At 55.6% G+C, this 14549-nt stretch overlaps 1 protein-coding gene across 16 annotated transcripts in view; it reads left to right on the top strand.

Moving 5' to 3' along the window:
* Positions 1-14549, top strand: part of MACF1 (microtubule actin crosslinking factor 1) — a 135521-nt gene that overhangs the window by 42456 nt on the left and 78516 nt on the right. For all 16 annotated transcript variants that reach the window (XM_062630963.1, XM_062630968.1, XM_062630970.1 and 13 more), the window contains 28 exons: positions 371-483; positions 574-680; positions 1097-1216; positions 1322-1417; positions 1666-1793; positions 1879-1972; positions 2562-2716; positions 2840-3116; positions 3558-3686; positions 3949-4026; positions 4756-4917; positions 5445-5549; positions 5664-5759; positions 6114-6239; positions 8354-8506; positions 8924-9078; positions 9439-9565; positions 9980-10163; positions 10729-10898; positions 11159-11337; positions 11527-11665; positions 12116-12309; positions 12465-12627; positions 12922-13005; positions 13108-13215; positions 13795-13893; positions 14041-14193; positions 14286-14374. In XM_062630963.1, coding sequence (XP_062486947.1) covers positions 371-483; positions 574-680; positions 1097-1216; positions 1322-1417; positions 1666-1793; positions 1879-1972; positions 2562-2716; positions 2840-3116; positions 3558-3686; positions 3949-4026; positions 4756-4917; positions 5445-5549; positions 5664-5759; positions 6114-6239; positions 8354-8506; positions 8924-9078; positions 9439-9565; positions 9980-10163; positions 10729-10898; positions 11159-11337; positions 11527-11665; positions 12116-12309; positions 12465-12627; positions 12922-13005; positions 13108-13215; positions 13795-13893; positions 14041-14193; positions 14286-14374 — 3783 coding nt within the window. The remainder of the gene's footprint in view (positions 1-370; positions 484-573; positions 681-1096; positions 1217-1321; positions 1418-1665; positions 1794-1878; positions 1973-2561; positions 2717-2839; positions 3117-3557; positions 3687-3948; positions 4027-4755; positions 4918-5444; positions 5550-5663; positions 5760-6113; positions 6240-8353; positions 8507-8923; positions 9079-9438; positions 9566-9979; positions 10164-10728; positions 10899-11158; positions 11338-11526; positions 11666-12115; positions 12310-12464; positions 12628-12921; positions 13006-13107; positions 13216-13794; positions 13894-14040; positions 14194-14285; positions 14375-14549) is intronic.

Consider the following 14549-nt stretch of genomic DNA (forward strand, 5'->3'; position numbering starts at 1 on the left):
GGCAGCATCTGTGCCTGCTGCGTCCCCTTCACTCCGCCCGTGTCCTCTGGAGAGGTTTAACCACCCGCTTTGGGGCTGTTCATGCACCTCTGTCCTGTCCCAGTCCGCCACACTGGGTACAGAGTGTGTACAGAAAGGGCTAATCCCAGAGGAGCACAAGAGTTTTTCCTTCATAGCCTGAAGATCCCTTTCCCAAAGGGGCTGAGCTGGGGAGGTGCTCCCAGCTCACCTTGGAGGCAGACACCAGCCCAGGGCAGGAGCTCAGACAAGCCCTTGGGAGCTGCCTGGGCAGTGGGGCCCATCCAGGATGCTCCATCCTGGGCACCTTTGTGCTGTTTGCCAACGTTGTGGCTGTGCTGCGTGCCTGCAGGCCGGATCTGGTGGACATGGAGAGGGTGCAGATCCAGAGCAACCGGGAGAACCTGGAGCAGGCCTTTGAGATCGCGGAGAGGCTGGGGGTCACCAGGCTGCTGGACGCTGAAGGTGGGTGCCCAGGGTGATGCGGTGACGTGGGGTGATGCTGACCTCTGCCTGCTCCCCTTCCTCACTGCCTTTCTCCTTCCCCCTTGTCAGACGTGGACGTGCCCTCTCCGGATGAGAAATCCGTGATAACTTATGTGTCTTCAATCTATGATGCCTTTCCCAAAGTCCCCGAGGGAGGAGAAGGGATCAGTGCTATCGTGAGTTGGGATGCTGGGGCAGAGATGTGGGAGGCAGCTGGTTGTTGTGGGGAGGGCTTGGAGGTTCCCTGTCCACTGTAGCAGATGGTTGATGGGTGGAAGAGGCTCAGGCAGAGGAAGGAGCTTCCCTGTTAGTGTGTCTGCCTGTGAGCTGCTGATGTGCCTGTGGAGCCGTGGTGGTTTCTGCTGTGGGTTTGAGCTCATGGGAAAGCAGAACTGGCTTCCAGGGAGCAGCTTACGAGGAGGATCATCCTCCTCCTCCTTCCTATACCTGAGATGGCATCACAGGAGCGAGGCACAGGCAAACGATCCACCCCTTAGGTGTGACCATGGCACCTCAGTTCCCTCCGTGCTCTGCCTCTCCCCATGGAGACCTGCCCATGGCAGTGCTCTGCAAGGGCCCTCTCACCCCACAGGAGGTGGACTCGAGGTGGCTGGAGTACCAGACCCGTGTGGAGTCCCTCGTCTCCTGGATCAAGCAGCACACGATACTCATGTCAGATAAATCCTTCCCCCAGAACCCTGTAGAGCTAAAGGTAGGTCCTGGATGAGGTCAATCCGCAGTGTCCCATGTGCTCAGCATTGAGAGCTGGCTGGTTTCATTCCCCACGGTGGTTTCTGATGAGCTTTTCTCATCCCAGGCACTTTATAACCAGTACATACACTTCAAAGAAACTGAAATCCCAGCAAAAGAGCAGGAAAAAGGAAGGATAGAGGAGCTCTACAAACTCTTAGAGGTAAGCAGCATCTTGGCTACCCAGAGGCTTGCAGGTGGGAGTGTTGTGCTTTGAGCAAGACTAAAGCATGCTCAGTGCAGGTTTATTTTGGAAGGGAGAAGTGGAAATAACCTTCAGGGTAAAGGATGTAGCAGGCAGCGCTCTGCAGGAGTGATGCTGTTGCCTTTCAGCCCCGCTTTCCTTGCTGTGGTCTGTAGCCAGCTGGAGGAGGAGGGAAGGAGATGCCATTCTGTTGCTGTTTTCCCCAGGTATGGATCGAATTTGGACGCATCAAGCTGCCCCAGGGCTACCACCCCAACGACGTGGAGGAGGAGTGGGGCAAGCTTATCATAGAGATGCTGGAGCGCGAGAAGCTGCTGCGGCCAGCGGTGGAGAGGTCGGTGTGGGGACATCCCCTGCTCCCCTGCCTGGGGGGATGGCCCAAAGCCCCTGTCTCATTGTGCTCCCCTCTGTCATCACAGGCTGGAATTGCTGCTACAAATCGCTAACAAAATCCAGAATGGTGCTTTGAGCTGTGAGGAGAAACTCACCCTGGCCAAGAACACGCTGCAGGCTGTGAGTGAGGGGCATTCCCACCCTTCTTGGTTTTCCTGCCTCTTCCTCTGTCGTCTGCATGGGGTGGTTGGTTCTCCAGGCCACCTTTCCTATCTCTTCTGACAGTGTGGGGTGGTGGTGGATATCACACAAGGACCCTGGGGACAGTTTGTTGTGCTGTTAGGCCTAACATCCCCAGATCTGTTTCATTTGTCTGAAAAGGACAGAAAGTCCTTTGGCAGAAAGGACTCAGGTGCAGGCTGCAGCCACCTGGGTAGGGAGCAGGTATCTGAAAGAGGGTGTTTTGTTCCGGGAGAAAAAGATGGGAGGGTTGGGAGCTAAAAATAGTTAAGCCCAAGCAAGAAATGAGATGATTTACGTGACTGTCCATGGGACTAACCACAGGAACCCATCTGTCATTAGAAGCTTTCAGTTTATCTGCAGGAGCTTTTCTAAAGGGGACATCCTGGGGGTGGTGTGAATGATGAACTCACATTCTTCTGCTCACGTCAAGCTCGTGGACCAAAAGGTCTCTTGGGGTTTGAAGTTGATGCTGGGCTCCTGTGTTGTCACTGTGCCCACGTGTCCTCAGTCTCCTCTCTCCATGCAGGATGCTGCTCACCTGGAGTCGGGGCAGCCGGTGCAGTACGAGCACGACGTGGTCATGTACCTGCAGGAGTGTGAGGGGCTCATCCGCCAGCTCCAGGTGGATGTGCAGATCCTTCGGGATGAGAATTACTACCAGCTGGAGGAGCTGGTGTTCAGGTGAGACGGGCCCTGCGGGGATGGTCTGTGGATGGAGAAACACGGAGGAACAGAGCTCTGCTCGGCTGCGGGGAAGGGGCAGAAGTGTGTGTGCATCTCCTAACCCGGGCCTTGCTCCTCCAGGATCATGCGGCTGCAGGATGAGCTGGTGACGCTGAGGCTGGAATGCACTAACCTGTACAGGAAAGGTCACTTCTCCACCCTGGAGCTGGTGCCCACTTCCACGCTGAGCACAACGCACTTGAAGGGCGAGTCCCTGACGAAAGGGCTTCACACCTCCTCTGCCTCCTGGTTCCGGAAGCCCATGACCAGGACAGAGCTGGTGGCCATCTCCTCTTCCGAAGATGAAGGCAGCCTCCGGTTCGTGTACGAGCTGCTGGCCTGGGTGGAGGAGATGCAGGTGAGTGCTGCCTCTCTGGGGCACATCACCCACTCACACTGATGTGGGGCGGTAGGAGCCTGCTCTGGGCTTTATCCTGCTTTATCTGTGAATAACAGTTTTGGTGGTTCAGAGTTTCAGGGGAGCACCAACACCTTTATCTTGTGTTGGGTTCTCTCTCTTGTGGCCCCTCTCATCAGTGGGTATCAGAAGATCCTTTCAAAGCTGGAAGCAAATCTGTACTGATGCAGTCAGTTCTTTTGCTCTTAAGTGGGTGTGAAGCTTGTGCAGGCTGCCCCAGCCATCATTCAGTGGTGGAGCACTGGCTTAGGACCTCGTGCCAGGACTGGCGTGGTGTTTGTTCCGTCTTGAGTGACCTGGAAGGTTTTCTTGCCCTCGAGTCCTATGAGAGATGCTCCTGCAGATGAGGAGAGCTGACCTGAACCCCTTGGCCTGTTTCAGATGAGACTGGAGCGGGCAGAGTGGGGAACCGACCTGCCGAGCGTGGAAACCCAGCTGGAGACCCAGCGGCACGTCCATACCAGCGTGGAGGACCTGGGCTCCAGCGTAAAGGAGGCCAGGATGTACGAGGTACAGTGGCAGGGGCTGGGTGATGCAGTGCATGGCACAACTCGTGTGGGGAGGCGAGGGCATCAGGATGGGTTCTTGTGGGTAAAGGCGTTGTTTAAGGATGGAGCGTCTGAACTGATGCTGGGTTGGTGCAAGGAGCTGCCGCCCTGAGCCATCCTTCCACGTCCTCTCGCTCGCACAGAGCTGGGGAGGGAGATTTGGAGGTGGGGTTTCAGGTGATGCTGTTCTGTGTTCGGTAACAGGAGCAGTTTTCATCCTTCAGGGTAAAATGTCTCAGAACTTCCGTGCCAGCTACACAGAGACGCTCGGCAAGCTGGAGACACAGTACTGCAAGCTGATGGTGAGTGGGCTGGCACTGCCCGGGGAGCACAGGGTCCATCACAGAATCATAGAATAATTTGGGTTGGAAAGGACCTTAAGATCATCCAGTTCCAATCCCCCTGCCACGGCAGGGACACCTCACACTAAACCATCTCACCCAAGGCCTCATCCAACCTGGCCTTGAACACTGCCAGGGATGGAGCATTCACAACCTCCCTGGGCAACCCATTCCAGTGCCTCAGCACCCTAACAAGAAAAAAATTTCCTCCTTAGATCCAATCTAAACTTCCCCTGTTTAAGTTTTAACCCGTTACCCCTTGTCCTATCACTACAGTCCCTAATGAAGAGTCCCTCCCCAGCATCCTTATAAGCCCCCTTCAGACACTGGAAGCTGCTCTGAGGTCTCCACGCAGCTTCTCTTCTCCAGGCTGAACAGCCCCAACTCTCTCAGCCTGTCTCCATACAGGAGGTGCTCCAGCCCCTGAGCATCCTCGTGGCCTCCTCTGGACTTTTTCCAACAGTTCCATGTCCTTTTTATGTTGAGGACACCAGAACTGCACACAATGCTCCAAGTGAGGTCTCACGAGAGCAGAGTAGAGGGGCAGGATCACCTCCATGACCTGCTGGTCACGCTCCTTTTGAATCCTTGCTGCCCTGCTCCTGAGCATCCCTGCTCCAAGGCTGGGGAGGGGGGAAGAAACCAGCCACTGCAGAGCAGGGGAGAGGAATCACCCTTCATTGTGTGCAGGAAACCTCGAGCTTCCGGCTGAGGCACCTCCAGAGCCTGCACGGGTTTGTGTCCCGGGCCACTGCTGAGCTCATCTGGCTCAATGAGAAGGAGGAGGAGGAGCTGGCCTACGACTGGAGCGACAGCAACACTAACATTGCAGCCAAGAAAAACTACTTCTCGGTGAGCAGGGCTGCTGGGATGGGTGCTCTCTGGGCTGCGCTGCTGCTGCTCTTGACCTGCTGGGGGTCCTTCAGCTGCCAACAGACCTGAAGTCCCCAGAGGTTGGATGTTCCCCCTGAAGTCATTGAGCTTGTAGCTCAGGAGTGCAGCTGATGAAATGATTTATTCAATTGAGTTTCAATGGAAAAGGCGTTAAAAGATGATTTTTTGGCACCATGGGGAATTAAAGGCATCTTTAACTGGTGGGTAGGAAGAAAAGGAAAATTGATTCCTCTTTAAAGCAGTATGAATAAACTGCTGTCTTCGCAATTGCACTGTCTGGGACTGAAGAGGCTCCTGGGCAGGTTTCCAGTACCTGTGTTACATCTGCCCCATGTGTTTGGTGCCCCGGGGGCATCCTGAGGGGGACTGGTTGTGATGTTGCTGGTATTTACTGCAGCACTTCCGTGCTGTGTTAACTGGACACGGTCTGAGTGAGGCAGCTCCCCATAGCTGAGATACGCACTTTGCTTGTGTCCTTCATGCAGGAGCTGATGACAGAGCTGGATGAGAAGCAGGACATCTTCCGCTCCCTCCAAGACACAGCAGAGCTGCTGTCCCTGGAGAACCACCCGGCCAAGCAAACCGTAGAGGTGAGCAGGCAGGAAATCATGGAATCATGGAATGGTTTGGGTTGGAAGGGGCCTTAAAGCTCATCCACTTCCAACCCCCTGCTATGTCATCTCTGTTTGGTCCATGGTTCCCAGGCCTACAGCGCTGCTGTGCAGACCCAGTGGCAGTGGATTAAGCAGCTCTGCTTGTGCGTGGAGCAGCATGTGAAGGAGAACGCTGCCTATTTCCAGGTACTTGGGAGGAACAGCCTGGATTCCCCTGGTCCCCATCCACTGCATGAACTTCATATGCTGCTGTTCCCTCTGGGGGTGAGGGAAGGAGGGATTTGTGGTGCTCATGGGGGCTGCTTGCTCCTGAAACATCTTATTTCCATTAGCTGCTCTCTGGGGATGTCTCGCTAGAGCAAAAGGGATTGGTTTCCATGTAGTTCTGGCCATCCATGTGGGATGCTCGCTGCCCTTGCAGCCTTAAGACTGGAATAGCATTGGGAGTTCCTGGTTGAGGTGCTGAGGAGGGGTCTGCAGTGTGCTGTTGACTGCTCCCGGGGCTGGGGCAGGTTTCTGTGACCCTCGTTGCCTTTGCAGTTCTTCAGCGATGCCCGGGAGTTGGAGACCTACCTGCGCAACCTGCAGGACTCCATCAAAAGGAAGTATTCCTGCGACCATAACACGAGCCTGACGCGGCTGGAGGACCTGCTGCAGGACTCCATGGTGGGTTCTCCAACACCCCCACCACCCTGGGTGGCCAATGGGTGGCCTTCTTGCTCCGGTCCAGCAGCGTTGCTTGAGGCACCTCTTGCTTCCCAGGGAAAACTGGGCTCCTTTTATTCCCGCAGCGATGCGGGTTCATGGAATGTGATTTGTTTCTCCATCGTGGTCAATGTTTTGCTTCTCATTGGAGCTGCTGCACGTGTTTGTACGTGGCCATAGAGTGCACATTGTGCACCCCTGTGTGGATTTAACGCTGCTCATGGTAGCTGGATCTCAGTTACAACAGCCAATGGGTCACTGCAGCTTCGGGGTGAAGAGCAGGCAGCACGTGCTGCCTGTGCAAGCTCTGAGCTTCACATGTGAGCTGGTTCTTCCCGTTGGTATCCATCCTGCCATCCTGGTCGGCATGGAGCCTGTTGGGTTCTACCAAGGGAGCCGCAGAGCCTGTAGGATGCTCCAGTTTCTGCCTTTGAGCTGGTGCTCACTAGGATACGGAGAAATGCCTGCTCTTCATCCAGACTAAATCCCATGTTAATCCCTGGTGCTGTGCCGCTGGGGGCAGAGCCAGGGCGGCCTGGCTGTGCGTGGGGATGGGAGCAGTGCTGAGCTCCAGACACGTGCCCTGGCTTAGCTGCAGCGTAGCAGAGAGGGGATGACCACGATCATGCTGTGATACCCTCATCCAAATTGGCCTGAAAGAAACACAACCGAAAACCAAAACCCAAGGTGCAAAGCATCAGATGGGGTTTGAAACCAGGGCCAGAGGAGGGTTTGGGCTGTGGGCAACCACTGAGCCACTGCTGGAAGGGCCAAGAGGTGCCATTTGAGGGTGTGGAGGCAGGTGGCTGCTTTGGCTTTGCTCTTGGTGCACAGTGCTGATCTCCAGCGTGTCCCCAGGGAATGGGGATGCCCTTAGCGGGTGTTGGTGATGGGTGCTTCAGCTGGGCTAGGACTCACCCTCTTCTCTCCTGGCGGCTCCCAGCCTCTCTGTCATGGTCTCAGGGTTGTCCTGGTCTGTTCTCTGGCACTACCGGGACACAGAGCTCCTGGTGTCCATATTGGTGAGCTCTGCAATTCCAGGAGTCCAGCGGGCACTGGCCGGGGTGGGAGAAGCTCATCCGGGCAGCTGGAGCGTGGCCAGGACCGCAGGGCTCAGCTCTATTACTCTTTCTTACCTGATCAGTTAAAGTTGTATTTCTTCCAATCATGCTCCCTGGGACAGGCACAGGTAGTTTATTTAATCATTTCTTCTTTTCTTTTTTTGCCATTAAGTTATCCTCCACTGTTGTTAGCAACTAACCAGCCCCGGGAATACCAAGCATGAAGGAGAACGTGTTCCTGGGATCCTTTTTAAACCTCTGCAGCCAGAATAGGCTGAGCTGCCACTAACGGCACAAGGTGCCAGTGCAGTGATCCGCACAGGTCTCTGCTGGTGCCAGGGACTTTTCCACCAGTGCCCTGGGTTGTCCCACCACCAAAGCCAGCAGGGACTTGTGGGAATCAGTACCCAGCATCCTCCTGCACTTGGGAAGTTTCTGCCCACAGCCAGAGGCCTGTGCAATCACTCCATCATTTAGCCCCTTCTCCCCAGATGTTTTACCCACGTAATTCATCGTATTCCCATTCCAGCCGTTGGTTTTCACGTGCCTTCATCCGTTGCTTTAGAAAAGGGAGCATGCTTCTGTGGTTTCTCCTCCAGACAACTGAATGTGCCGGCTTTGGGCTGGAGCTTGTCCTGTAAGGACAGCCCCTTACAGCTCCTGAGACGTTCGTTTTGGTGTCTGCTGTGCTCTCTTTCTTTCCCTTTTGAAAGAAAACGTGTTCTTGTCCTCGCAGCAACAGAGCCAGAGGCGTGCATGCGGCTTTGCAGGGCAGGGGGAGTGGTAGACGAGAGGACCCACCCCGACGTGAAGTCCGTTCTCCCATCCCATCTCCTGACCCCTTTTCCCACCCCGTTAGGGCAGCAGGATCCTCCCGATGTGTTTGCTCAGCCCCTGAGATCCCAGCGTAGCTCCTCCAGGCCAGCGTTGGGGTGGGAGGTGCGGAGATGCCTGTGAGAGAGCTTCTCCCCCCTGCCTCAAGCAAACCCCCCCCATCACCCTTCTCTCGGCCAGGACGAGAAGGAGCAGCTCATCCAGTCGAAGAGCTCCGTCGCCAGCCTGGTGGGACGCTCCAAAGCCATCGTTCAGCTGCGGCCCAGGAACCCGGAGCACGTCGTGAGGAGCACGATCCCCATCAAGGCTGTTTGTGACTATCGGCAGATCGAGGTGAGGGCTGGGAGGTGCTGGTGAAAGGGAAGGCAGGGGAGCAACGCCCGGGGGAGTTTAGGATGAGCTCCACGGTGTCTGTCAGTGGAAAGCAGGAAGGGAGGGGGAAGCAGAAGTGATTTGCATGGCTGTTTTTCCTGCAGCGGGTTTCCGTGTCTCAGATTTATTCTGGGCAGGAGTTAAAGTCCTTTTTCCCCAAGGATGGGCTTCATAAACCTCAGCCAAATAAGCACGTGGTGGCAGCCAGCTCCTGTCCCTTTCTCTCCAGACATGAGCTTGATGCACTCTTGGCACTGATATAGGGATGTATATATCATAAATACATGATACAGGGATATATATTTATGGAAGCTGGCATCAAGGGGCAGGTGTGTGCAGCCCCACTGCTGGGTTGTGACGGTGTTGGTGTCCCTGCAGATCACCATCTGCAGGAATGACGAGTGTGTGCTGGAGGACAATTCCCAGAGGACCAAGTGGAAGGTGATCAGCCCCACAGGGAATGAGGCCATGGTGCCTTCTGTGTGTTTCCTGATCCCCCCGCCCAACAAAGAGGCCATCGAGATGGCCAACAGGTAACTTGGTCTCTACTGGGGAGGATGCTGATGTGCAGTGGCAGGGAGATGGGGAGAGGGCAGAGCTGGGGTGGGAATGGGAGAAGAGCTGGGGTGGAAGAACAGGAATGGGTGGCATGGCTGGTTTGGGGTAAAGGAAGGAATCCCTATGGTTATACAGCTGCAAACTCCATTGCAGCAGCTGCTATAGTAGCTTAGAGAAAATGAAGATATGGGATAAGGGATCCCTGCAGGGCTTTCTGGCAAGCTTGTTGGCTTGGTGGGCTGCTGGCTGGCAGCAATGGCTGGTGGATTAACAGGGTCAGGGCTGAGCATGCTGCAGAGATCCAGCGCTGATGGATCTGCTCCTTCCCCTGGCAGGATAGAACAGTTGTACCAGAAAGTGATGGCTCTCTGGCACCAGCTGCACATGAACACAAAGAGCCTCATCTCCTGGAACTACCTGCGGAAGGACATAGCCGTGGTGCAAAGCTTCAGCATGGAAAAGGTACAGTAGGAGCTTCTCTGCCTGGATCTGTGTCGGTCACTGTCCAGGCTTCTTCATGAGGCTGAGGAGAAAGGGAAGACCAGAGACTGGGAGGCTGGGGAGGTGAAAGGTCTTTGAACAGTGGGAAAACCTGTGGGGTTCTGTGCAAAATGGTTGTGGCTTTTTCCCAGTAGAAAGAGCATCAGCAGTTTGCTGCTGCACTGTGATAGGGATAAGAGACTGTGGACTGAGAGTTCCATTAGGGAGCAAGCGAGGCTGGAGGGAGGTGTGGGGCTGGTACGGAGGAGCTTGGCTTCCCCTCTGCATAGAACTCCTCACCTGGCAAACACAGGCGATTGAGCTGGGCAGGGTGGCCTCAGGTGCTGCATCGGGAGTCATTCCGGGGGGCTCCATGTGCTGCTTTTCCACGTGCAGCTCCGCTCCTTGGCGCAAGGGGAGTGCCAGCAAGCCATGAAGAGCCTCCAGGCGCACTACGAGGACTTCCTGCAGGACAGCCGCGACTCGGAGCTCTTCTCCGTGTCGGACCGGCTGCGCCTGGAGGAGGAAGTGGAGTCTTCCAAGGAACACATCCGGCAGCTGCTGGAGTCCATGGAGAACGGTGAGCTTCAAAGGGCTGATGGATTAACCAGGAGCTGTGGGGACTCATAAGCAAAGGATTTATGGGATGGCTTTGTTTTCTTTCTGGGCTAGCTCGTTGATGGTGTGAGCAGCTGCTCTCCTTGTTTCTCCATCCACTCAAGTGTTGGGCCTTTGTCCAGCCATGTTCTCGTAGAGAGGACTTGACTTTGCAGCTTCAGCTTAACTGCTGACTCCTCTTGGCCTAATACTGTTGGAGACAGGTTTAGTCGTGAGGATGCATTCTGAGCAAGGGGCTCTTTTCTTTAGGAAAACAGATGTGGTGGTGACACATGTGACACAGCGACGCTGTGAATCCCGCTAAGACCAGGGACTCCAGTTTTCTCCTGGTGCCTGTGGCTGGGCTCATTTTCAGCTGCATTTGAACGAGATGATTTGCTTGACTCATTTTCCATCTGAGCAGATGTCCGTTGCCTCGGTGTCACTGTGATGCTGCATTCGGCTCCAGGGCTCCCGGCAGGTCCCATGTGAGGCAGACAGCAGAGGGCTTGATGGAGCTGCTGATTTGGTTTGTCTGTGACTTGCAGAAGACAAGGACGAGACCGTTGCCAGGACCTATCTCTCGGAGCTGAAGAACATCCGCCTGCACCTGGAGGAGTGCGAGCAGCGGCTCGTGAGCCGCATCCAGGCCCCCAGCAGCGCCCGAGCGGATGCTGACACCATCCAGGAAAACACCATCCGCATTGCGGAGCAGGAGGTCAGTCCTGGCACGGGGAGGGCAGGGAGGTGGTGGCCACTGGTCTTCAGCATGGACCAAAACCAGCTTTAGCTTCTGTGGGGGGATGTGAGGGTGGTGGGTGCGTGACTATGCAGGGTTAGGGTTAGGGTTAGGGTTAGGAGGTAGCAGGAAACCTCTCCAGTTGCTTCATTTCGTATCACCCCCTTTGCCCGGGGCAATCCTGCTGTTTCTCCACCTGCTTGGGCATTCCTTTCACGTTCTTCCCGTTCCTGGCGTAGCGGATGCAGGAGGATCTGCAGCGGCTGCAGTCGGACCTGCGGTTTGTTTCGGAGAGATGCTACAGCTTCCTCAACAAGGCGCCCTCAGGGTCCAGCACACCCCACCTGCGTTCTGAACTCGACTTGGTGGTGAGCAAGATGGACCAGATGCATGGGCTGTCTTCCACCTACCTGCAAAAGTGAGTCAGGACATGCCTCTGTTCCCAAATACCTGTTTGAATCCACCCGATTCTGCTAAAGATGTTTGCTCTGGGCTTCTAGCACACCTTGCACTGGAGCGTAACTGAGCTCCATCCCTCTGTGGCATATGCTGCAAACAGGTCCAAGAGGATCTCTGTGTCATTGTGCTGCCTCTATTTGCTTTGCAGGTTGAAGACGGTTGATGTTATTATTCGTAACACCCAAGGAGCAGAATCTCTGGTCAAAGGGTATGAGGTTAAACTGAGCCAAGAGGAGGCAGTGCCCGCTGACCTGGCTGCTATCCAGTCCCACAGAGCAGCCTTACAGGTTGGTGCTGGTCACCTGCTGGGATGGGCAGGCAGAGACCAGCCAGTGCTTTGATATTTGTCAGGCTTCTGCTCTTTTCCTGCTCAGTCTGTATTCTGTGACACTTTTCTTGCCTTAGAATAGCTGCCAGGAGGATTTTATGTTGTTTCTGTGACCCTTTATTGCTTTGGAAAGGTGAAGGAGCAGCTATAGCTTGTGCTGTCTCTCACAGAGCGTATCTTGAGTTTCCTATTGCTGTAGGACAGGGGCTGAGCCAATCTGTCTTGCTCCATGCTGGGAACACGGTCCCCTGCGTTTTATACTTCCTATAATCAGCCATTTCTTGGTGGGTTAAGGGGAGATAAACCCCTTCTCAGGCAAATCAGCCCCATCCAGGAGGGCATCACTGACTTAATGTGCCTTTTGCTTTCCGTGGCGCTGACCCGGTGCTGCCTCCCTCTGGTTGTGCAGCAATGGCTCGGGGAGGTGAAGGACAAGGGCTCCGTGTTCTCCACGCTGGAGGAGGAGCTGGCGAAGGCGAAGGCGGTGGGGGAGCAGCTCTACCGCCTGCGGCAGGAGCGCAGCATCGACCTCGAGCGCTACCAGGAGAAGGGCACCCAGCTCTGGGACCGCTGGCAGCGCGTCTGTGCCCAGATCGAGACCCGGTGAGCCCCCAGATCCGCTTCCGTGCTTCAGCTGAGAGCTGGGATCACGCTTGTTAGCAGCTGCGTTTCCAGATGGGATTCCCGCTGGTGGCTGGGATATCCCCAGAGCCTCTGGTGCCGTTTCGCTCTCCTCTTACTTGTCTTGGTTCTCTCAGCCATGCAGAGCTGGAGAGCATCCAGGAGGTGCTGAGTGACTACCGGCAGTGCCACAGTGCCCTGATCCAGTGGATCGAGGCGATCACAGTGCAGCAGGAGCTGATGAAGCCCGGGCAGGCGGAGGACAGCCGGGTGCTGTCGGAGCAGCTCAGCCAGCAGACGGTGAGGAAGGACCTGGTGGTGCCTCAGCTGCTGCAGTGACCGCGTCACTTCTTTTACTAAAGCCTTATCTGTGAGCTTCACATGATGAAGCGTGGTGGGGAAGAGGCTGCAGGCCTGAGCTGGGGGGTCTGGGACATGGAGAAACTCAGCTTAGCTTGAGGTAGAGATGAGGCCATGCATCAAAACGGAAGAGTTTAAAGACTTTACCCAGAAGGGGAGGGCTGGGGATGGGAATTCAGCTCAGCACCCATGGCAGCCATCCTAACAACTGGTTTTGCTTCAATTTTGGTGAAGGCTTTGGCTGCAGAAATCGAGAACAATCAAGCCAAACTGGACCAGTGTCAGAAGTTCTCCCAGCAATACTCGGCTGCTGTCAAGGTACGTGGTCCCTCCTGCACCTATACGAGGCTGGCTGGGCAGGAACGGTCCCGCATTTGCATCTCCATGCTCCATGTCTCTGCACCCTGGTTGTGTTGGCAGGACTACGAGCTGCAGCTCATGACGTACAGGGCGTTCGTGGAATCGCAGCAGAAGTCGCCCATGAAGCGCCGGCGGATGCTCTCCTCCTCGGATGCCATCACGCAGGAGGTAGGAGCAGGGGAGGGATTGTGAGGAGGGGTTCTTCAACACTGAGCAGCCTCTGAAACAAGCTCCTTTCTGCTCAACCCCCTGACACCGGTACAGTTTCCACCCTGTCTGCTTTTCCCCATAGCCAGAGGGGATGCTCTAAGCACCAGGTAGGACATCCCCACGCTCCTGGGAATCCCTGGGTCGAATCAGTAGGCTCGGCTCAGCCCCTCAGCCTTGCGAGGTAAATAACAGGAGCACCAAGCAGCGTTCCTCTGTGGGGATCCTAGGGGTGAGGCCTTGAGGGCCCTGAGGTCCTGTCTGCTCTGTGTGGGTAGTAAAGATCCTGGTAGTCCTCTGTAAGAGCTGAGCATCCCAGTGTCCGTGACCGGCATCTCCCCTTTGCTCAGTGTCGTGCAGGATGCTGTGTGTGGCCCTCTCAGACTTGCTGTGTTTCATTGATGCTGTGCTGGGTCTGTGAGGTGTCTGGGGGCTTTCCAAGCAAGAGCTGGTGCATCGGGTCCTGTTCTGTAAAGTACATCACCGGGGATCTGCCAGCTGTGGTGGATGTGCCCCATTTCCCCCTCTCTCCCTTCACAGTTTATGGATTTACGGACTCGCTACACAGCTCTGGTGACATTAACCACACAGCACGTGAAGTACATCAGCGATGCTCTCCGGCGGCTGGAGGAGGAGGAGGTAAGGGTGTTGTACAGGGCTGAGCTCTGTCCAGGCTCATTCCCTAGCACCCCAAGGGTGCTGCTCCATGTTGAGGTTACACCTGGGATGCTGCTCCTGAGAGCCTTTGGGGACCCCTTTGACGTGGTTTCCTTCCTCTGTTTGCAGAAAGTAGTAGAGGAGGAGAAGCAGGAGCACGTGGACAAGGTGAAGGAGCTGCTGGGCTGGGCTGTGTGCTTGAAGCAGAGTGTCCAAGGCAGGGTGGCTGCCGCTGGGAGCAGGGAGCTGGGCGACATCGAGAAATCCATCTCGGAGCAGCAGGTAAAGCAGGGGCAGGGGGCAGACAGTGTTTAACTGCTGCTCTGCTTCCACAGCTGAATTAAGCATCTGCCTTTTGTGTCTGGTTTTGAAAGGCCCTGAATGAGGAGCTGGCTGCAAAGAAGGAGCAGGTCTCTGAGGCCATCAAAACTTCACAGATCTTCCTGGCAAAGCACAGCCACAAGTGAGTGTGGTGTGAGGAGGGGCCGGGGAGGGAGAGCACTAGGGGGGAAGTGGGACCCCTTAGAGCTGGGATCCAGTGCTCGAGTCCCATTAGAAACAGCGATGAGCTGCACGTGACAGTTGTCTCTTTCTTCTCTGCACCAAGAGCTATGAAATACGCCACCCGTTTGCGCTGT

Source organism: Pezoporus occidentalis, unplaced genomic scaffold, assembly GCF_034315485.1.
Source record: "Pezoporus occidentalis ecotype Australia unplaced genomic scaffold, CSIRO_AGI_Poc_V1 ctg362, whole genome shotgun sequence".
NCBI lineage: Eukaryota > Metazoa > Chordata > Aves > Psittaciformes > Psittacidae > Pezoporus > Pezoporus occidentalis.